Source organism: Phasianus colchicus, chromosome 1 (assembly GCF_987193195.1).
Source record: "Phasianus colchicus chromosome 1, bPhaCol1.hap1.1, whole genome shotgun sequence".
Classification (NCBI taxonomy): domain Eukaryota; kingdom Metazoa; phylum Chordata; class Aves; order Galliformes; family Phasianidae; genus Phasianus; species Phasianus colchicus.
Window position 1 is genome coordinate 189,803,209 of NC_143436.1, and position 24,865 is coordinate 189,828,073.

The 24,865-nt window shown below is 40.2% G+C and overlaps 1 protein-coding gene across 2 annotated transcripts in view; it reads right to left on the reverse strand.

The window, feature by feature from the left end:
- TMEM135 (transmembrane protein 135) overlaps positions 1-24,865 on the reverse strand; it is a 168,625-nt gene that overhangs the window by 10,749 nt on the left and 133,011 nt on the right. For both annotated transcript variants that reach the window (XM_031612453.2, XM_031612452.2), the window contains 3 exons: positions 6,491-6,532; positions 4,745-4,891; positions 2,452-2,521 (listed from right to left, as the gene is read on the reverse strand). In XM_031612453.2, the coding sequence (XP_031468313.1) occupies positions 2,452-2,521; positions 4,745-4,891; positions 6,491-6,532 (259 nt within the window). The remainder of the gene's footprint in view (positions 1-2,451; positions 2,522-4,744; positions 4,892-6,490; positions 6,533-24,865) is intronic.

The following is a 24,865-nucleotide window of genomic DNA, read 5'->3' on the forward strand; positions in this document are numbered from 1 at the left end:
TGTATTTTCTTCTTGCTCTTCAGTTTGATGACCTGCAGGTCTCGGTTCAGCCATGCTGGTATCTTGACTTAAAATTACCTCTTTTTTTACTTACGAAATCACAAACAAAACAAATTTTCCACTAGATTAAGACAGTTTTTCACAGAGAAAAGGGTATCAATTCTAAAAGTAGCACTCTAATAGAAATCTCTTCTTTTGCTCTAGCTGTGCTTCTAAAATAAAATACGGTTATGAGGATACTTACAGATGTATACTCAGATACTGCTAACATGTAGCACAGAACGTGTAAGGATTTTGTCTGAGATTACTAAACTGCTTAAGAATTTGGTAACATTATTTTAAAAAACCTCAGAAAGTCTGGTCTAGCAGCAGTTAAAAGCTAATTACTATAAATATGCATATGTAATGAAAAACAGGGATTATGTACAAATTGAAGCATGCTGAAGTTAGCAAGGCATCCTTTAAAACAGATGCACAGTAGGAGATGTTACATCAGCAGACATCTGGAAATGCAACCAGACCAACCCATAACATCACTTCTGCTTGACTGTACTCCTTGTTTTGAATATAAACCTCACTGTAGTGTTGGACATTCATGCTGTGGGCCAGACACTGATGTCTCTGGGGAAAACAGAGTACCAAAGGATGCTGACCAATTCAAGCTCTTAGGAGATGGGGGCTCTGTGTGTGTGTATTTTTTAAGACAGGGAGCTGTTGGAGAGGGTCCAGAGGAGGGCCACAAAGATGATCAGGGGACTGGAGCACCTCCCCTATGAGGACAGGCTGAGGGAGCTGGGCTTGTTCAGCCTGGAGAAAAGAAGGCTGCGGGGTGACCTCATTGCAGCCTTTCAGTACATAAAGGGAGCCTACAAAGAGGAGGGGAATCAACTCTTTGAAAGGGTGAGTGACAGCAGGACAAGGGGAAATGGTTTTAAGCTGAGGGAAGGGAGATATAGGTTGGATGTCAGGGGGAAATTCTTTACGGAGAGAGTGGTGAGGTACTGGAACAGGCTGCCCAGGGAGGTTGTGGATGCCCCGTCCCTGGAGGTGTTCAAAGCCAGATTGGATGGGGCCCTGGGCAGTCTGGTCTAGCATTAGGTGGAATGGTGGTGGCCCTGCATGTGGCAGGGGGGTTGGAGATTCATGATCCTTGAGGTCCCTTCCAACCCTGGCAATTCTGTGATTCTGTGATTCTGTAAAGGTGTCCAGGAGACCTTGAATAGCACACTCACTGGGCAAGGCACTGAACAAACACAAAGCAAGAGGAAAGTCTGTCCCCAAGAAGTTACACCCTAAAGAAAAGCCACAGCCCATGAATGAGATCACATGTGGACTGAGACAGTGGTAAGAGGTTGAGAACAAAAATCTAATTTGAAGCAGCAAAGTATCACAAACCTATCCAACTGCCAAACTTGCAGCACTTCACAGATACCACTGTCATACAAGCAGAAACCAAAAGACCTTAGAAAGGTGGGCATTACTTAGATGTTCGTGCATGTCATGCTGAATAACCATGCTGGCCGTATGTGCCACCAACAGGAAATGTGTTATAAATTTCTGGCTTGTACAGTAAATAACAAAAAATGTATGGAGGTAATCCACTCCAGAACTCATACACTTTGTTTTTGCCTTCTGATCCCTGTCTCTGAGCAAGACCATTTTATGCTGAAGCTTTGATAAATTTACTACTACCTTGTGGGCCAGAAGAAAAGATAAAATGCCGCATCATTCAACATGGGCAAATTCTAACAGATTTGGTAAAAGTGAGAAGAATGCATCGGAAGCAATTGAAAACACTCAAATCATTTTCTGCATCTGCATAAATAAAAATGAGTAGATTTATTAAGTGATCAAAATCTTTTGGAGTCCTACCAGCTCCTAAAAAAAGGCACAGCAGGTGGTACCACCTGTGCCAAGCCAACACCAGCCAAAACAGCCTCCCCTGCACGGCACTCCTCTAAAGGAGGACGAATTCTGCCACTGGGCATGGCCAGCTCTTCCTGTGCGCAGCAACTGGGAGCAATCTCTCATTACTCTGAGCCATTAAAATAAATGAACGGGGGACTGAGCTCAGAGCCAGCCTCGTGTGCCAAACACCACAGCTGTATACATGGCGCTGCCGAAGCAGCACATTCCAGGTGCTTTATTTAGGGTGGAGTCACAAATGCGCTCAGCCGCGGAGTGCATCACATAGTTCAGTTCCTCGCTTGCCAATCCATTTTTCCCACACGTTTTACATTGTTCATTCACTTCAGCTAATCTGTGAGATGAGAAAACTTTAACCTCTGCCCCATCCAAAATTGAGAAAACGTGTTTTCAGGCTAGTCACATTTTCAATAGAGAAAGAACGAGTAACAGGCTCCTTTTTCATTTCCGAAGTATACGCTTTTTCCAACCAAAGAATTTTACCCCATCTTTGCCAGAGTTTGTCAATCTAACTTCTGCACTTACTTTAATACAATATGAGATGCAATTATCTTCATAGTGTTTACAGCATCTATGCCTTGGGCCATGTTTGCACCTGCAAAAAGCACAATGAAACACGTATTAACCTGTAGCTGTTTTCAGTCTAATCAATGGGAGACTTCATAAATTTTTCTTGCCTAAAAATACATAAAGTGTTATTTTCCCACCATCGAAGGGCACTGTGAGCTTTTATGATGCCATAGAAGGGCAATAAAAAGAAACAATACTTTAGTTGTACAGCAAAAGTGTCTGCAGATTTATTTGGATCCAACCTCTTTTCTTGCTATGCTACACCTATAATACAAAATTAAGCAACACTTTTTCTGCTGTGGGCAACAGGGAGCAGCTATGAGACAGAACTCTAGGGGTATCGCCCTTTCCAGTCTGCCTATATATTTCACTAATTATCTGTGGTCTTACACAGAATCATAGAATTGTTTGAGCTGGAAGGGATCTTTAAAGGACATCTAGTCCAACTCCCTGCAGTGAGCAGGGACACCTACAGCCCCATCAGATACTCAAAGCCCCATCCAGCCTGATCTTGAGTGTCTCCAGGGACAGGGCTTCCATCATCTCTGGGCAACTTGTGCCAGTGCCTCCCATTTCACCTTGTCCTATCTTTCATAGCACTGTAAGGTTCATTGGAAAGAGAAGCAGGTAATGCACAGAGTTATCCCATGAGACATCTTCCAATTACAAGCATTTCACTTCTGGGCTAATTCACCTACTCTGTAGGTTGTTTTGTGGCTCTGACTTCGAACTGCAAATTTGACCTTCATTGTATAAGAAAGATTGGCTTGGGATGGTGGGATTCCCAGACTGTGCAGTTGTTAGCCCTGCATAATGTAGAATTATAAAGAAGTAATATCATACCGTGTTTCAGCGTTAGATTTTGCTATAGCCAAGTATTTAAGTTTTAATATAAAATAAATTACACAATTTATATACTGTGCCAAATATCTTGGAAGTTTTGAATCACGTACTATAAAGTCTAATGGCCATAAATCATCTGTGAGGTCAGTTTATGTAGCAAAAATTGTAATGAGAATGTGATCAGGTTACGGGCATTTAGACTCAATTATATTGAAAAGAACCATATGGAAGAGAAAGCTGTGAGAGCATTAGGGCTGAAAACTGGAAGTTTTCTGAATGTCTGAGTAGGAAGATTCAAAACCTTAAAGAAAAAATACTCTTCTCCACACATACTCTCTTGATCCTAGTACTTAGTGAACAGCAGAAGAGCTATGAATAAGGAGTATTTAAGACAAAACAGATATAAACAACTCAGCTAGAGGAATCTGCTTCTTCTCTTTGTAGGTCTTTTTTTTTTTTTTTTAACTAATACAATCTTGTCTGAAAAGGCATTGCTGATTTTCCTCATATTTTTCAATTCAAAGCCATAAAAAAATCATAGGAAGTCTCCCTGTAATACAGGCCAATTCACATCTGCTCATTAGCTGAGCAAATAAGATAAGCCACTACACACTGCCCTTTGTAGACTTGTTTCTTTCCTACTGCGTATCAGTAGGTAGAGGTCTGGTCACAAAACTGCTCCTGAAGAAGTCAGTGGAAGTGAAATTACAGGTGTGATATGGTCAGATGTCCTCTCGATTTGTTATTCCATTATCTTTATAAAAGCTTGAAAAGCCATTCCATATCACTTCTTCAAGCTTAGACACTTGTACCTTATAAAGGTCAGCAAATTGCATTCTGTAGGCAGGGATGGAACGTGTCTTAGCTAATCTACCTGTCCATGTCTGACCTCATGTGAAAAACAGCTTTAGATTCACTTTTGTTTGCGACTTTCCTGACATGGAAGTGCTACAAATTCTGTTCTTAGAATACAGGGCTGTGGGTCCCAAAAAACAAATGATGTGAAGGTAACTTAAGGAGACCTGAATAAGGAGAGCTGCTGTGCAGTTTTCCTTCTTTAATATCACTACCAGTACTTGTGAAAGCATTCCATGAGCCAGTGCTGCAGAAAAAGCAAACAGCACTCTACCATGCAGAACTGGTTGAACTTATGCTGCCTTGTTAGACAGCTGCACTGCAAGCTATTTTGAATCTCTGCTACGACAAACAGGTCTTAAATTTTGTTTTTCTTAGGGTTCATAACTTGTTACTGTTAATTATCCAGTCAAAAAGAATTGCAAAACACTTAAATGCAAAGCGAAAGAGTCCTTAAACATTATCAAATGCACTGTAGCTAAACATTAAAACGAGCTGAGTAGGAATGATTCATTTTGTTTTGTTACTTTTTTACTTTCATTTGACTCACACTTTGTCCATCAGCTTTTTTGTTAGAACCAACAAGTTCATTCGCTGTGATATTTTTTCACAAGGCTTTATTTTTCTCTCTGTTTTTGAAAATGCTGCTTCAGGTGAAAATGAATGAGTGGGGATTTCTTCTTTCCCTACAATGAATCTGGAAAAAACAAACAAACAAACAAACAAACAGAACAACAGTTGCATAAATAACTGAAAGATATACAAAGTCTCTGAAGTCTCTAAAACAAAGTCTCTAAAAATCTGTAAGACAAACTTGAAGTTATCCACAGGTCTGCAAAAACAGACAGGTGCCCCACTTGTATCTCCTTGGAAAAGATTAATCCACCAACACAAACTTCAGATAACAGCCAAAAGTGATGTCAGGAATTTTTTTAAAACAAAGCATAAAAACATTACAGGGAAAGTCCACCTCTCACAGGAAAGAAAAACATCAAATAAGAAAATGAAACTACGTGTGAAATGTCTCAGTTATCTCCAGCAAACTGAGTTACAAGAAGGTTGATAACTCCTGAGATGTTTTTATAAAATACCCGTTTTGTAAAATCTTCAAACTGTTGTGCTCTCACCAAGAGCATCAATTTTGTTGTGCTCAGCTTCATCTTCAGTTCCCCCTAGAAGTTGATACTATCAACAAAATCAGTTCATCCCAGGTTACGGGGTATCACAGGGCAAAGGAGGTCACAATGGCAAAATGCACTGTTTCCTAACACTTAGCACTGTAATCCAAGTTAGTAATCCCCTGGCAGTTTTCTTGAGGGTTGTAAAGGTATAAATCTTTGACATTTGTTTTATGACAAAACCTCCCAGAAAACTAATAATTTCAGAAAGCACTGATGGTCATCACAGGATTGTTTCATGTCCAGATTTCTGGACTACAGAATTCATTATCATAGAATTATTAAGGTTGGAAAAGACCATTAAGATCATCTAGTTGAACAATCAACCCATCCCCACCATGCCCACTAACCAGGGCCATCAGTGCCGTGGTGACATGTTTCATGAGCACCTCCAGGAATGGTAACTTATTTAACTGCTTCACTATGGTGGCAAATTCTATAAAATATTTTCCACTACCAACAGCAGCTCTGCTTTCCTTGACTTTGGCTTCAGTTCTTCTCTTTACCTGTGAGCTGGTACTGACCATGGGCTGTTGTAGTGGTAACCTCATAGCAGAGCATATCAAGTAAGTGATAAGAAAACTGTCTCTTCCTACTTCTGCCAGAAGACACAATGGCTGGAGAACTCTGTATTAAATGCGGGGGTGCGACCAAAGAGTTCCATGGTAAAGTAAACTCTAGGAAAGTCAGTATTACCAAGACAGATACAAGGTTTAGTAGCGTAGGATATGCCAGAAGTCCATGATTTATTTGGTCGCTGGTCACAGAACTGCACAGAAAATAAATTCCAGGTCAAAACACAGCAGCCCTTTCCTTCCAGGAGAATAATGTGAATCACGAATCCCAGGTTTAGAAAAAAAAAGATTAACATGCCTTCAAAAACATACACAAGCATGTGTCTTCATTTCCTTCCTATAATGATTCAGAATAAGAAGTTTCCTCTCTTACCAGCATACTGTGCATTCAAATATGCTGTTTATCCCCCCCATCATAAAATTATATAACGGCATGCTTTTACTTAGGAGAACTCATTCCATGCAATGCAGCTTCTTCTATGCACAATTCCTCAAAATCTTCTCTTCATGCTATGTACTCAAAGAACTATTCTCCTTACTTACTTCAGTGCAGAGTATGTAAATCCCTTCAAGCCATCTTTGCACCTGAAACATAAAAACAACAATCTTTGTTATAAAGGACCGCTTGCAGCAAAGAGTTGTAGATTGTGTACGATGTAGAAGGGCTGTGGATGAACACCAGTTTCTCATTAACAGAAAACTGCAAGTCTGTAACAACTCTGTGGCTACCCCCAATCTCACAGCTGTCACCACAGCCTTGGAATGCCTTAGAAACAAAGGGTAAGGCATATAAACATCAGTGCTTCTCTGTTTTATCAACACCAAGAGTGGTGAAATTTTTAAAGGACAGTGACAGAACCACTGGGGTAGCAATGGGCAATTTCATGTGACAAAGTAGAAAAGTTGAGATAAGTTTTACAAAACATAACTTATCAGCATCGTCACTTCAAGAACACACTACTGTAAGAGAAGACCATTTGGATAACACAAGATCGTCATAAACAAGAGTGAATGAACTCAACCCTCCTCTTTCTGCCCACAAATACCATGCTGGCCCTGGGAAGTCCATGCTTGCCCCCCAGGAGCACACGATACGGGCTCCCAGGAGGCAGCACACACAGCCAGTGCCTGCTGCTGGGAGCTGGGTGGGAGAGCAGCAGGAAGGACACAATGAGGTGATGGCTAGATTCTAGCTCAGCATTATGGATGGTACCGGCCATGCAATAGGCTCCATCTCCCCAGTTGTACTATGCAGGTGGACATCACTCCAATTATTACTGGTGTGCCTCTCACTTGCCTTCCCTCTTCTGAAACTCTCAACAGAAGGCAGATATCATAGAAAGCTTTGAGACACTTCTGCACAATGCCAGAAAGCTCATCCTGAACAGCTTCTCTTTTAAAATTCCTGCACCTTTGAGGATGTATATAGCATCCACAAGGGTCCAAGGTAATCTTAAACAACACTGTCCACTGTATCTTTACTTAATATAGCAGAGGCACAAAGAAGACATTTTACAATTCTTCACTTATGGAACTTGGAAGCAAGAAATTCTCATAACACTCTAACATAAAGATGGATCAACATGCCTGGGGACCGACGGACTGAAACAAAGGAATCACTGAATTGTTGAGTTGGAAGGGAGCCCAAAAGCACAGGGTTTGCGTATACTCACTCTGCCCACAGAACCACTGTGCAATATCATGAGTTTGCTTTAAAAGCTACTGACAGCTGTAAGTTAAGGTCCTGTTGAGTTATTATGGGTGTTGGACATAATACGTCTGCCAGCTCAAGAACAAGGCCTTAGTTTCTATTTTCAAGTAAATTAGAACCATACACAAACCGAAATGTAAACATGCTTAAACGTTTCTAGAGTCATATTGAAACAGAAAAGTAATCACACTGAAAACACAGGGATGCTTTTGCCTTAATCACTACAGTGCAATTACATTCCAGCTGCTGATGCTGAGCCTCCATTCCTGGATCAGCCACCAGATGTCCCTCCCAGCTGCTGCTAGCCCCAGCCCTGCCGCCTGCATGGAAACTGCCCAGCATACCCCTCCTTGCCTCTAGTGAAAATCACAAGACATCTGAATTACTGAAAGGGAAAGCCACATTCTAACTTGCTCTTCATACCCCAAAAACCATGAACAGCAATTCTTACTGCACATTGCGTAAATCCTATGCAATAAATATCTGCTGTATTGAGGTTTGGTTAGTTACTCTTTTTGTTGTTCTTTTATTAGTAGTTCAATATAACCACCAGCTGAGGCTGCCCAGGGCCCATCTGACTTGGCCTTGAGCACCTCCAGGGATGGGGCACCACAGCTCTCTGGGGCTGTGCCAGGGCCTCATCGACCTCTGAGTAAAGAATTTCTTCCTAACTTCTAACCTGAATTTCCCCTCTTTAATTTAAAGCCGTTCCCCCTTATCCTATTGCTATCTGCCTGTGTAGTAAGTCACTCCTCCTCTCTCCTGTTTATAAGCTCTTTTCAAGTACTAGAAGGCCACTGCTCTAGAGTTTGCCATTCCCTTACTTATTCCCAAAGTAATCTACACATAAAACTAACAGCAACAAAAGAAAGCTCCATGCAGTCTCTTAACACACTCTTTGGGTGGGGGTAAAAAACACCCAGAGACAGCATGGAGATGTCCCAAATCCAGAACTGGCCTCAATTTAGGCTGCAAACACTGCTAATGTACAATGGCAGCAGCACATGGTACTTCTCATGAACACCTGGTTGCTAATAACTGAACTAAGACTAATGATTTGCTTCATACAGGCCACTGCTAATTGGTAATAATAACTTTTACTCAATGCTTCATTGCTCAAGGGGTGAAAAAGTCCATACTCTGCTGCTGACCTCTGTGAGCCATTCAAGCTGCAAATGAGCACAGCTAAAAACAGTGCATTTCAGATTCCCCTGAGATGGGAAGAAATCTCAATAACATTTTGTTTTTTTTAATGGTATTTTTCAAGCGGGCAGATTTGGAAGAGCCATAGAATCATACACTGGTTTGGGCTGGAGATGATCTTCAAGCCCATCCAGTTCCAACCCCTGCCATGGGCTGAGTGCCACCAGCTCAGGCTGCCCAGGGCCCATCCAACCTGGTCTTGAGCACCTCCAGGGATGGGGCACCACTGGGCAGCAGTGCCAGGGCCTCACCGCCCTCTGTGTAAAGAATTTCCTCCTAATATTTAACCTAAACCTCCCCTCTTTTTGTTTTAATGTAGCCATCTCAAGCTGCAGGAAGGAAGCATCGCTTTTTGCTCTGTAAGCACTCTTTTAAAGGCACGCAATCTGCTTACAGCCAACCAGCAAAGAATTTTCCCATCAGAAGGGAATTTGCCCCTGGTCCGAAGCCAGCAGAGCCCATGGCTGCCAGCTGTCACTGTCCGGCTCCATGCACCCCATAACGGAGTAGGATCGTTCACTGCTCACAGCCCAGCTTTGGCTGGAGCCAGAGCAGCAGAGGAACTGAGGAGATGAAGCAATAAATCTGGGTTCTCCACATTCCCCCACTGGGACAATTTTAAGACAAAAGCAAATGGGGTCGATTTCAATCATGTTTAATTATAACGTAAATTTAGCTTATGGCCACACACAGGTTTCTTTTTTCATAAAGAAAACAGCAAAAGTGGAAGAGAGCCAAGGCGTGATAGTCTCTGTGTTTCCAATGAGACATGAACTAACCGTAATTATTTATGTTTGGGTACATAAAGAGGTGCTGTACATGGGATCACACCACTCTCCCTCTGTCATGTGGGAAGAAGTTCCCACACTGAGCTGCAAGGCTGAGTGCCAGCAATTATGTTTTGGTTTTTTTATCAGAGCGCCTTGTCCTAAGCCTTCTAATGATTTTCTGTGTGACCAATTGATGTACTCAGCACAAGAAACCTTCTGAGGAAACAAGTCCCTGTTCACCCACAGAACTCATAAGGAGAAAGTAGCTCACAGCAACACCACATGCCATGTTTAATGACATTCCCATATTGCTTATGTTATCCTTCAGGGTAAGAGTAAATTAGAAACTCCTATACAGAGAGCTCATTATGGCCATGTGGGAAGGAAGCCCTGCGAGCGCAGGACATGTGTTTGTACATTACTGCAGCACATCCTGCCTGCTGGGACCAGCCGGGGGACCACGTTTTCACATTAAGGTGTCTCATTGCACAGAGAAGGGAGGGTCATCATGAAGAAATGGGACTGCGTCTGAACACACCATCTGCATCCCCTGCTATTAAACGCCTTGCTATAAGGAATTAAGTGCTACCTAACCTCCTTTGTGAGCTGCAATGAACTCTGCAGGATAATCCATCCTCTGTTTTAACATACTTAGAGAGGTTACTACATCTTCCTACTTTTGTTTCTCGATCTTTACTTCTCATCGTCTCCCCAGTGTTAACAGTCAGCAGCAGTAACTGTCATTTTTCTGAGTTGCCACAGAATCACAGAATCACCAAAGTTGGAAAAGACCTTCAAGATCACCCAGTCCAACCATCCACCTATCACGAACAGTACTCACTAAACCATATTCCCTCAACACAACATCCAAACGTTCCTTGAACACCTCCAGGGTCGGTGACTCCACCACCTCCCTGGGCAGCCCATTCCAGTGCCTGACCACTCTTTCAGAGAAGTAGTATTTCCTAAAGTCCAGCGCAGCTTGAAGCCATTCCCTCTAGTCTTATCACCAGTTACACAAGAGAAGAGGCCGACCCCCAGCTCACTACAAGCTCCCTTCAGGTAGTTATAGAGAGCAATGAGGTCTCCCCTGAGCCTCCTCTGCTCCAGACTGAACAATCCCAGCTCCTTTGGCCGCTCCTCATAAGACTTGTGCTCCAGACCCCTCACTTGTTGCCCCTCTTTGAACACACTCCAGGGCCTCAATGTCTTTCTTGCAGTGAGGGGCCCAAAACTGGACACAGTACTTAAGGTGCGGCCTCACCAGAGCTGAATGTCTTCTGCATCCAATTCTTTTTCATCTTCCACCTCCTCCTTTGCTCCACTGTTCTAGAATCATATGATATCCTGAGTTGGAAGGGACCCCAGTGCTCAAGTCCTCCAACTCATGGCTCTACACAGGACTACCACAGAATCAAATCATATGTCTCTTCCTCCAAGTCAAATCCTTTTTTTTTGTACTTAGTCCTCTTCCCATTTGTCCTCTAAACATTATTTTCAAAAAGTTCCCTTTTCTTAAAAAAAAGAAGAAAAAAAAGGCAGTACTTCTTTCATATCTTCTCAGGGTCTTATACTTTCCACTTTGCTAATCAAATGTGTTGTGACTACTGGACCAAGTGTACAGATTAAGAGTCACTGAAAAATAGGATTGTAAAGCAAGTCAAGACTCAAGGACACACATAATTATTCTGAATTGCAGAAACAGAAGAGTTAGTTCTAGCTCAGTTGAACTAAATTGTTTTAAGACTAATTTGTAAATGTAAATTTTCCAAAAAGCTCTGGCAGCCAATAATAATTCCTAAGCAATAAGATCTTCCTCACAGATATAACTGCTTCTAAGATAATTTTCAAATGAAATATTTAGTACTCAAGCTAGCAAAAGACCTCATGTAGTCAATTTTGATGGGAAGAGGGAACTAAAATCAAATGTTTTTCTAAAATACATACTACTAATATTTTTCTTTAGGGAAGAATACAAGTTCTCAAGTGGAAAAAAGATTTCTAAAAGTTATGATTGGACATGTAACTATTTTGACTTATCATTATCTGGTTGTAGTGAACATTCCAAGTATCTGAACAATATTCTCTTTGGGGACCAGAGAAGAACATGATTATTGTTCATTGTGACATGGCATTTTATGCAAACAGGCATTTTGATCCTCATTTAGATAAATCTGTAAGAAGCTAGCTTCTAAAAATCTTAGAAGATTTGGCTATACATGGCTCTTTTGAGATCAAAGCTACTCATGACTTTTACATCAGCTTAAAAATGAATACTCTGTTTATTTGTTTTCCTATCAGAAATAAAGTGCATCAAATGTAAAACTGCAGTACCCAAGTTGGAATAGAGAGACATTTAGATGTGATTTCCTTGGATCCATGGCACTACTTGCAGCTGAGCAGCACTGAAACATTAAGGAATTTTCTTGCCAGATCTAATACTACACGTGGTACTGGAGACCAAACTCAAAGAATGGTTTGAGTTGGATGGAACCTTAATGCTCATCTAGTTCCAATATGCATGTCTGCCTCATAGATGGTGAGGTTGCTTTCACATGGATTATTCAATGAAATTTTCTTGTTTTTTCACAATTATGACCATTTCAATTAATTCAGAATCACAGAATCATTAAGGTTGGAAAGTTCCCATAAGATCATCCACTGTAACCATTCATCTATGACTGTGACCACTCTAAACCATTCCTCTCAGTGCCACATCTCCATGGCTCTTGAATACCTCCAGGGACAGTGACTCCACCATCTCCCCAGGCAGCCTGTGCCAATGCCTCACCACTCTTTCATAGCAAAGGTTTCTCCTAATATCCAACCTGAACTTGCCTTGGTGCAGCTTGAGGCCATACCTTCTCGTCCTATCACTATCTGACTAAGAGAAGAGGCTGACCCCCACCTCACCACAACATACATCCTTTCACGGAGTTGTAGAGAGCGATAAGGTCTCCCCTGAGCCTCCTCTTCTCCAGACTGAAAAATCCCACTTCCCTCAGCTGTTCCCCATAAGACTTGTGCTCAAGACCCCTCACAGTTTCACTGCCTTTCTCTGGACACACTCCAAGGCCTCGATGTCTTTCTTGTAGTGAGGGGCACTCACTACAAGGGGTAAAGACATTAAAACTTGCTTACCACCTTACTCCCAAAAGAAAAATATACTTCAAACAAAGTTTGGGTCCCTTGTATGATGTGCATGTATTTTTGCATATCCAGACAGGCTGCAACTTTCCTGTTAGAGAATCCCAGCAATCTCTGTATCAAGGTACCTGGAAATGCTGAGAGCAAAAACATTCGCCAGTATTAACATTCCCCCTTAGTACCCAAAGCTCCTCTTTTTCATGCACAATCTCCATATCCAATCTTTTCCCAGGATTATGATTAGTTTCTCTTCCTATTGGAAGGAAACTGTCTTGGAGGCTCCCTGACTGCCCAAGCATCCTGAGCACAGCACCTCTACAAAGGCACTGCTAAAACTGCTTCAGAAAATAAAAAAAAAAGGAATGGAAACTGATGAAAACACTTCTCTTTCTCTCCTCCTCCCAAGGATGCAGGCAAAAAGAACCACAATCATCTCCACCACTGAACAGGATCATGCGACACAGCTTGTGATTCGTGTGGAGGAAACTCACAGAGGCATCTTTAAAAGAAAAAGAATTACAACTGGATTTTCTCTCCGAATTTCCCCCTTTGTGGATTAAACATTTATAATTTTTTCCTGTATTCCCTCGCAGGTCCATAAAACAAGAGGTCATTAAAACAACAATCCCCCCAACCCTCCAGTAACATCCTCCAACATCACGTAGCTTTCAGAAGATACGTTAGAAACAGATTACAAGTGTGAAGCTGGAAAAGCTGTGGCTGAAACTATTGTAAAAATTATAGTCCAAACCATTGAACTTGCTATGCTGCTGGGATATAAATGCAAAGAGAATTCTCATTGCTTGCATTTTGAAATCAAATTGATAGTTTAAACTTGTGCACTTAAATAAAACGCAAAATGAATGTATCCATGATATTCTCAGTATCAGATGATCTTTTGAAAAGGTGACTTCTGCATGCAGTGAATGTAAAACTATACTTAAAGATATCTGAATGAAAAAAGAGAGAGAAAGCAGCGACATCTCTAAGGAGAAGGGCAAAGGCAACACAGCAAAGCATGTAGCTTTTACTAGATCTGGACAGAATGCATCATTTGTGATAGTTGGGAAGAAAGATGGCAAGCAGTATAGCTCTTATCCTCTTAAGCTTCCATGTAAATCCAGAGAATTACTTTTTATTTAGGAAACATCGTAATCTGGTAAGAGTTTGGTGCAGTTGAAAAGAATGCTGCTTATACTAAAGTACAATACTGGATCCTGAGTTGTAAACCAAAGCTGTTATCAATCAGCGTTTCACGTTAATTGAGCTGTGTGTGTTACTGCCAAATACAAAATGTGATTTCTGGTGCTGTTAATTACCCTGTTACTTACAACGCTCTCATCTTTTCAGAGAGATGAATGCCCCTGAAATGTGCATTTTTAAGGAAACACTTTCTCTGGGATTAGGAAAATATATATATTCTTTATATCTTGTAGCTGTACACAACTCTCCTGTGCCTTTCAGTAAGGAAGCAGGGGGAAGCAAACCTTTCCTAAAGCAGCCAGCTGACTCAGGCAGTGATGCTCCCTTCCCCAGATCTTGCCTCAAAGGCCCCAGATGGGGAAACCTGTACCTTGACACATGCCCCTGCATACATCCACTACTGAGACTGTGCTGGTGCTGTGTGATTCCTGTTAGAGCTGTTAGGACATCACTACCAAATAATTTTAAATTCAAACTGAGTTTGGCTTGGTTTAAATCATAGTGGCACATGCAGTAATTCTGTTATGCTGTGCCCTTTGCTAAATTTATCTACTGCCAAATTCCTCACTGGCTTTCTCTACTGGCTCTTTGCAACGAGGGAAAAAAACAGACACAAACAAAAGCAACAGCTAAGCTTCTTGGAGCTGTGTTCTGCAAATAACCTCCCTGCTATTTACAGGTGATTCAAAATTCCAGTTGGCCACACCTCTCCCACAAAGGTTAAGTGGCAAACTCAAGCATTCAAGAGAAACAGATGCACCATTTGCTTTTCCCAAATGATTCTGTAATTGGATTGTGAGGGCAGTGTTTGGCTGTTTGCTTTGAGGAAAATGTGATCATGAGGAGACTGTCCATTTAGACTTTCATATCATATTAGCCATATATCTGACATTTAATAAAATGGGAGTATTTAATCAGAATAAATCTTTAACAAAATGAAAAGCTATAAAAAGATTTTAAAGAAGTTAGCAATCATTTTGAGTACGTCAAGGCTATTGACAAATTAGGTTGATGATGTATTCCTTTTAGATCAGTGAGTTGTTATGTGTAGTACATTGGCTTGAAGTGAGATTCTGACTGTTACTAAAAAATATAACACTGCAGAAATTACAAAGACTGTTCTAATTACATTTGCATTAAGACAGCATCCATTTCATAGAATCATAGAATCATTAAGGTTGGAAAGACTCATAAGATCATCTAGTCCAACCATCAACCCATGCCTATGACTGCCCTTGACCACGTCCTTCAGTGCCACATCTCCACAGCTCTTGAACACGTCCACAGACAATGAATCTACCACTTCCTTGGGCACCCTGTTTCAATACCTCAACACTCTTTCTGAAAATAATTTTAAATAATGAATAATTGAATCTGACCTGAATTTCTCTTCACACAACTTGAGGCCATTACCTCTCATCCTATTACTAGTTATTTGGGAAAAGAGCCCTACCCTCAACTTGGTACAACCAAGCTAAAGAACCATGTTGCAAAATTTCTTGAGACTTGAACTTGTATTTCATACAATATATTATTTCTTTGTGATGACTGAACTATGAAGTTTACTGGAGTAAACTCTGGAATCTACAGATCTCTGACTTTATCTTGTGCTGTGTAGACACATCTCTAAAGTTCCTAACCATCAACTCTTGAGAACATATTACATTCTCAAAACTGTCTGAAGAACCACAGGGTGAACAAAGCATTTGTGCACAGTTTAGAAAACAATGCTTTGAGAACCACATTTCAGTGCTTCCACAGAAACTCATTCCTTAGTAGCTCCTAGCTGGCTTATAATGTAGAAACACAAGGGGCTAAACTATATTCTAACATAGTTTTATTTTAAATTACAGCAGTGCTGTTCAGAGAGACTGTATTTTTAGTTCTGCACATCCAGGTGCAGTATTGGAAATAGAAAGTTACATCACCAACAAAAGTTTAAGAAACTGCTCATAAATCTTGCCCCACTTATGGGTGGGGTATTATCTCTGCAATGGACTTCTGGTCTTTCCTTACTCTCATAATCACAGGAATGTGGCCTCTGAACAATAAGAAACACTGTAAAGCTTCCACTGTAAAGCTTTAATGGCAAAACATAAAATGAACTCAATACCACAAATGTGTGCAATCACCAGGGAAAAAAAAAAATCACAAAATAGTACAGAAAAGATTTTTTTTTAATTATGTAGCATGAAAAACTTTCTGTGCTTCGATAATTTAATGCAGTGAATGATGATGGCAGTTATGAAAATAACTTTCCAAAAATTATTGCTTGGAAGGTAACTGTTGCTATCATTGTTTATGACTCCAATAAAATCTGCCACAATTTGCTCTGCAAACATCTACGTGGTGCTTACGGCTGCTGTGCAGAGCCAGTACCCACATACTGCTGGTCTCATCATGCTGAGACTGCCAACACAGCTGGGCTGGGTCACGCTGTCCCAGTTCTTGGGTTGGCTGGGTTTCAGAAAATTATCAGCTTTCTTCACCTTATTTTCTCTCAGTGTTACTTCCAATCTCTCCCAGGTGCAAAGCATGAACACAAGAATTGAATACAAGCAAGGAAATCAGAAACTGTAAGTGTAACGTGTACACTTCAGAAATAGTGCAGCCAGCAGGAGCAGAGAGGTGATCATCCCCCTGTACTCAGATCTGACGAGGACACACATAGAGTACTGTGCTTAGTTTTGGACCCCTAAACAAACAGAAGGAGCTGGAAGCTACTGTGCTAACAGAAAACTGAGATATAGTTGCCATCACTGTAAGCTGGTGGGATGACTCCTGTGACTGGAGTATGGCTATTGATACCTACAAGCTGTTCAGAATGGACAGGTGAGGAAGGTGGGGAGAGAGTCTTGCTATCTACATCAGGAAAGGAATGGAATGTGAAGAGCTGTCTCTAAAGAATAGTCATGAGCAAGCCAAAAGCCTGTGGGTGACAGAGATTGAGGCAACAAAGGGAGTGTTGTGATCAGTTCTACAGGCCATCCTGATCAAGTGGAGCCTGTCAATGAGGCCTTCTACCTTCAGCTACAGGAGACACGATCACAAATTCTCATCCTGCTGGGGGACTTCAACCACCCCAACATCTGCTGGAAAAGGAGCATGGTGAGCTGTAGGCAATCCAGGAGGGCCCTGGAATGCATTGAGAACAAATTCTTGAGCCAAGTAATAAATGGTCCCACCAGGGGAGATGCAACACTGGACCAGTTGTCCATGAATGCAAATTAAATGATTGGTGACATCAAGATTGGAGGCTGTCTGGGCTGTAGTGACCATGCTATGGCTGAGTTCAGTAAATTTAGGTTAGATATAAGGAAAAAATCATTTATAGTGAGGGTGATGAGGCACTGGAACAGGTTATTTAGACATATGGTTGATGCCCCATCCCTGGAGACTTTCAAGGCAAAGCTGGATCAGGCCCTGGGCAATCTGATTGCTGCAGTATCCCTGTTCATTGCAGGGGAACTGGACTACATGGCCTTTAAAGGGCCCTTCCAACTCTAAGGATTCGACAATTCTCAAATTCTATTCCTGTGCTTTTCTGTCTGCCTGCTTGTTTTGGGGAGAGGGATGAAGTTTTTTGTTTGTTTGTTTGTTTGTTCTTAGTTTTGACACCATGCACAAAATTGCTGTTGCATTTCATCAATACAGAGATCTCTGGGTGATGGCTAACTCCTGTGCACTCACTCACAGGAGGAAAAAAAAAAAACAATAAAATAAAATAGCATAGATATTAATAGTAAGATTAGTGAAAGTATCAGCCTCACTCTCGAAACTGGGCTTTTCAACTGAGACATACTGCAAAGAGCAGTGGTTACACTGAGCCTTGGAACTGGCTGGTACGACATGCCCCTGCTGAGCCACAAACACACAGCAAGTCACCTGAAATGAACTCGTGTCTCCACCAGAGATCTATCTCACACAGAATTAACATGACTGGAAAATCACAGAAAGTTGGTCTTTTATAACAGATAAGGCCAAACCCTCCAAGCTCTTGCTATTTTGAGAAGATGATTGTATGCAGCCTTACATTCAAGATAAGCATGGATAATCAGCAAAATAAAGAGCATTCTTGTGATGAGTTCACATCTTTTGCAGACTGCTAATGATGTGGCCTTAACTTCGTTTTCCTTGCAGCCAGTAATCTCATTTAAGAGAACAATTATAGAATGGTTATGAACCACCAGTGTGACAGCAGCTAACATAGCTTCATATGCTTTAGACAAGATATTTATAGCAAAACCAAAAAAGCTAAACACTAAATAGCATACATGCAGAAAAATATGAATTAGATAAAACTGCAATTCAGCTATCTTCCTTAGAGGAGGGTGTTTCCTGTAAGAAATCAACACACCTAGACTCCAGGTGCCTTATAAGCACCTGAAAGACAATAATTAAGTATGTGTAACAATCAACATAATCAAAAAATTAAATAAAACTTATTTAACACTGGGTAACAATTTATGACTGGAGAAGAAAAGCAATATGTGTTGCAGTGCTGACTTGAGTCACGATTTGGACCCTGCAGCACAGTCTAATGGATCCATGTTGAACACAAAACTAGTTAGACAAGTGGAGTGAGAGCAGTTATCAGCAGCTTCTGGCCAACTGGAAGGATGTACTAAGTGGTGCTCCATAAGCACCTCTCCTGAATGTCTGCAAGTCAATCATTTCAGCAGTGAGAGAAAAGACAGAACAAAAAGTATGCCTTCTACATGTGTAGCTAATACCAAGCAGAAAAGGACTATAAACAGAAAAGAGATGTTTGAAAAAAAATAGGATTCTATGCATCGAAGGCATACATAGGTGGAAACCACAAATAGAGATAAGAAACAATAAGGAACAATCGGCGTTTCTTTGGAAAGTGCTGTTAGAACTGTGAGGGATCAAAAATTAAAAGCTGCACTGGGATGTACACAACAATGAATTAATTCTTCTGCTTTATCATCCGGAATACACTTACGTGGTCTTACGCACCACATTTCGAGAAATGGGTGGATTAGTTTCAGGGAATGCAGAACAGAACAATGGAATTGTATGTAAGGAATGGTTGAAACAGCTGAGATTTAGAAAAGGAGGCAAGAAGGTTTGAGGCAAGGAAAGAAATGGGCGGATGTGATATGTCTTTGCTATTTATGTTTCCTACGACAAAATAATCTGCTCTCTTTAGTGACTGTGGTGGATAGGAGAAAAAGTAATAGACTAAGGTTGCATTATAGCATAAAGATTAGAGTCAAAAATGACAAAAATGGTTACTAGTAGGAATAAACTGTCCAAGGATGTCACAAATTCTTCATTATTGCAGTTTCTAATGAGTAAGTTAGTTAGACACTTGATAGGAATGCACTGAGTGATGCTTCCTTGTGGTATAAGTGTAAATAGATGATCTTTTATGATTTTCTTAAGCCCTGTTATTCTATTTTAAGAGACAGAAAAGATAAAATAATATTTAACTTACATGTTCTTAAACATACAACACTTCAAACAACTACAGAACCTAAGGTGGTTGTTAAGGGGGTTGTTAAAGCAAACATCCTCCATAACTCTATTCTCCAGAAGGCCTGTATGTATTCAGCAGCATAATAATAGAGAAACATTGAAAGAGGATGCAGAGAGGACTCTCAATTTGAAGACAATTCTCTACTAAGGTCACCTTCAGGTCACCCTGAGGTTCATACAGCTGGAAAAAAAAAGCCTTGAAGAAATACTGCATGAGAGCAAGAAAAAAGATTGGACAGTGGGTACGTATTAACTTTGAATTTGCTTCATTCTTGATAAAATTTTCTTTCCCTTCTAATGCTGAAGTTGCAAATGCAATGCTTTATGCACATAGAAAGAAATTTGAGTCATCCTAATTTGAAACTCAGACAGCACAAAGAGCACAATGACAGTAATCTCAGTGTACTTTGTTGTCCCTGAAAATTGGAAGTCAAATAAAATAGTGTGGCAAACAGCCCCTCTTATGACTGCAAACTCAGTAACTTTGGGTGAAACAGAAGATGAAGCCTTATGTTTGTTACCCAAGAGCAAAGGTGAGTTTGGCATATGAAATTCTAGCATGAGAACACAATGTACCCCATAGTGTTACCTGCTGCTCCTCAGTTATAGACCAACAGAAGACGTTCAACCAGGTAAATAAATCCCTCTGGCTACAGCACACACCTGGAGAGGTGACACAGTTGTACTGGTTGTGAAACCCAATGGAGGAGAGTACATAGCACGGCCATGAAGCATCTCTGCCACCATGTGTGAACTTGATAAAGCATACAGCCAATCACAATTAAGTGTTCTACTTGTTTGTGCCAGGCACCTCTTCTAAAGTCAACATTTCATAAGAACTATTGTCAGCTGTGACCAATAACTCAAGGATTCTGAGAACGAAGGCGGCTGTGTGCAGACCCAGCCAGGTTAAGCAGGAGACACACTCTTGCCTTTTGGTGCCAGTTTTCTTGTATGGAATGCTTCAGGAGACATTCTATGCCCTTGTCTTGCTCTGAGATGAGCTCTTTTTATGAGGCACTAGTAAAAATAAATGAACAAACAAGAATTCCCAGTGCCACATATCTTTAATTCCACCTGAGGCAACAAAACATAGCAAACTAAGGAAAGAGTGTAGTACATAAAGATACATTTTGGCACACTGGATCTGCTACTGATACACATTTTAGCAGCAGATAAAGAAAACAAGTGCACAAATGTTTTGCACAATGAATTATTCCTTCAGCTCTGAAACCATTACAGTAAAAAAAAAGTTCAGCTTTCAGTAATATCCAAAGCTTTTGGATCGTTTTCTTCAGAGGATTACATTTCTCCATCTCTTTTTCCAGGCAAGAACATGGCTTTTTACAAACTGCACCTGATACTGACTTACAATCTGCTCTGGGTGCTGCATAGCCATGAAAAGAGATTAGACTAGGCAGCCTAATTTTTAATTTGCAGTAATTAGCTGGAGACGAATGCAAGTTCCAGTGACATGTTCTTGGCCTCTTTTTGCAACTTTAATACACTAATCAATGTTATGTAAACAGTTTTACAAACTTCATATAGCAGATGGTGATTCTTGGACCTACATCATTTCAAGTGTTCCTAATAAAGTTATGAACTGCAATTCATGCCGAAGCCAACTGCAGAATGAACTGCTATGGTTTCAGAATGCCCCTTGTAATCCAGCAAGTAACTACAGCAACAGCCATGCATTACTACAACCACAAATCAATGAAATTACTCTAAAAGGGGAAAAAGGTCTTTCTGAATCTGTGAACCAGGCAGCACATATGAGCTGCGTGGTCATTAAGCCTACCAATTACTTACTCGGTTCAGTTTTACTCATTATTTTCTACAGGCTACTGGCATACTACATTGTCTCAGAACAGTTATATGCCTCACACACAATACACTAATTGTTAGAGGTCAGAAATACGAGTACTGGTAAAAGTGGAAGAAATTAAAGGTTTACAAAATGAGGTAGAGGCATAAATATGCAGATTCAGGGTAAGTTTAAAATATAGAGTCACGGAGAAAAGTTTTAAATAACTAAAAATAAATTGTTCTTCAACAGGCTCATGAAACCTATTGCTCATGTGAAAAAAGACAACTCAAAATCTAATCAATGAAGGGCTGACGTTTTCCAAAAGAAATGTGAAGAAGCCATGTTGTGAAATTATGTGTTTCAGTCTAAAATACTGAGAATAAGGAAAGGATTCATAGCAAGGATTAGGATGCTACAAATCATATGGAACATATGAATAGGAGTCTGTTTCTGTGTATCAATAGGGGCTTAATTTCTGAATGAGAAGCTTAAGCTAGGGCACATTCTTTTGTAAATCATCCCACGGGTTTCCTAGAATACACAGACTCAGTAACATCCTCAGTTCTAACTTTATTCAATAGATTCTTATAAATCTGGTATCACCATTTCATTTAATGCTTAAAGCAGTAAAGGATTGGAATTGATTTTGAAGGAGGATAATCAAAGCAGAAATAATAATAGGTAGAATATGAAAGTCTCATTCTACAAAGACAATTTTATCAGGAGCTGATAACTTCTCAAGTTAGTTAGTCCAGTTGCTATCCGAAACCAAGATTTCCCAGGGAAAAAAAAAAATCCCAAACAGCTGGAACCCATCCTAGAGATACAAAATAAATCACTTGCGAGTAAATTCCACACTCAAAAGCCCTAATCAGTACTCTATACAAGCAACAAAACAAACAAAACCCAGGAAGAACATTACAACCCTGGTAACTGGTGTATACTAATTGCAGAGCATCAGGACAGCTTCAATGGGAAAACTGAGACTGAATGGGATTGTCTGATAAATCCACTGCACTCAAACACTCCACACAGTATTCTTGACCCTGTGGGTCACAACCTTTTGCTCCCAGTCACTCATGCAAAAGGGGATAAAGAGGTTTGCCCCATTCTGTTAAATCCTTGTAATTATTTGTTACAGTTTTAAGTCATCTAGCATTATACACACAGTAATGCATGCCTCTTTCAAATGAAAACACAATAGACAAAATGAACATAATGCAAAAACCTTTAAGCTACCCCAAAACTTTTTAAGTTTAATTACTTTTACGAGTATATTTAGCTAGTAAGAATTCTGTGGAGTAGACAACTTAGATAAAACAGCCTTGAAAAATGCTTAAACCAAAGAAAAGGAATGATTTCACAATGGAAGGATATTGGAAATGTAGCTAAAGCTTAAACCTACAACAAAGAGGGGAGCAACACATACTGACCGTAACTGAGATGAGAACAGAGTACCATCAGAGAGCAGCACAGCCATTTGGGCAGCCAACTTCCTCCACTTTCAGAACACAAACAATTTGCTATCAAATCCAATATTTCTTTTATGGTGTAATTTGACTGAAAACAGCCAAAAGCACTGTACAAAAAGGATTACTTCACCTTATGAATCACTTTTCATCAACATACTTTTAAATACAACTGGGAAACTTTTGCACTAGAGGAAAAACAATTTTACATTGTTGATTTATCTCTGATGAAGTAAAAGATGGTGTCTGGGGATTTGGGATATTTTCTATTCTCTATTCACTTACTTGTTAAGTATTTAAAGTATAACCATTTTTTTTAATAAATATATCTTTAAATAAAAATATAAATACTTTTTAAATTAAAAATCTGTGCATTTGTACCTTGCAAAACACCATCATACAGTAATCAGAGATGAATGTATTTCATGATGTGCTCACATCGAATGGAATGGTGGAATGCCGCCAAGTGAATTTTGGGGTAAAAAGTTCCATCTTTAGTCCAGAATGTCAGAGTTCTGGACTTTATTAGTTCTATTTCCAGTGCGTATATATTCTACAACTAATGATGAGCTCTAAACTCCTCAGAGACATGTCCTCTTCCAGGGCCATATCTTGCAGCCTAGGCTCAAGTATCTATTCTGACAGTTTGAAAGGATAAAATAACCAACAGCTGTGTTATCCATGCCAAAGCCAACCAGAGTATTCTCATTAATGCCTTCCTCATTTTGAGACGCATGCTCCATCCATATGGGCTGGAACAAAATGTGTACAAGAACATTTAGCATACAGGGAGCAGAGGTGGGTTTATTACACAAGTAATCTGCACAGTGTACAGCCTCAATGCCTTCTGTTTCAGAAAAAGTTCTCACTTTTTGTTTGGTTTTGCTGGGTTTTTTTACCCCTGTATTTATGATGTGGATACGATCGCAATCACTATAGTAGATCTTCTCTAGAAAGTTAGAGGGAAGGTTCAGGTTGGATATTAGGAAGAACTTCTCAGAAAGAATGGTGAGGCACTGGCACAAGGCTGCCCAGGGAGGTGGGGGAGTCACCGTCCCTGAAGGTGTTGAAGGAACATGGAGATGAGGCCTGAGGGACATGGTTAGTGGGCATGGTGCTGATGGGCTGATGGTTGGACTAGGTGATCTTAGATGTCTTTTCCAACCTTAATGATTCTAAGACTCTAATGCAATCAATCAGAATGTTGTGCATTCCTATTCTCAGAGCAAATATTCCAGAGTTAAGTGTCTTCTCCACATTGAGGAGTAATACTGATGTATAGAGCATTCACGAACTCTCTCTATAAAAGCTCAAAGCAGCACATGGCTTAAAGCTTTAGAATATTCGTGTGCTCAAACAGGGACTCCCAAGAGTCTTCATTTTGATTCAGTCAGAAAACATGTCTTGCAAATGAGTGCCATGAAGCTGCAGAGATTGAAAACAGAGGAATGACATCTTTAACTTCTCCTTTCAGGTTAATAATGCTCTCCTGGAGGATGCAGACTGTTTTACTAGACCTGATGTTGCCCAGCCCTTCTATGATGTTTGTACATGAAGTTTTCATGGTCCTGTTGATATGGAATTGGCATAGTTACAAACAATAACATAACTTTAAAATTGATATTGAAATTATGTTTCAAATTAATAACTAGCAATATTGATCAGCTTTGTGCTCTGAAAGTTTACAATTACATTACAAAGGACGCCAAAAATTCTGATAGTAGGTATTTCCATACAGAATATCATTATTTATTCATTCAGTGATTAAACTCTGGAACATTTTCTGGGATCAAGAAATGATACCTCCCACCACTAAACACATCTGCAGACTATTTTTCTTATATTTAAATAAAACAGAATGATGGTCTTTTATAGAAGATCATCTCACTATCACAGAAGACAGAAAACAGGACTGCCCTGTTATCTCTCCCCTGGATTTATACAGGGAAGACTGCATGCAGCTTCTGCAAACTGCTTCTTTTACAGCCCCTGACTGGAGGCAGGCATTAAGAGGTAAAGATGACCCTAGACATGTTGTCAGCAATTGGATGAATTTCAATCCAAGAAAGACTTTTTTTATTCACCAGTGAAATTAAAAATAGT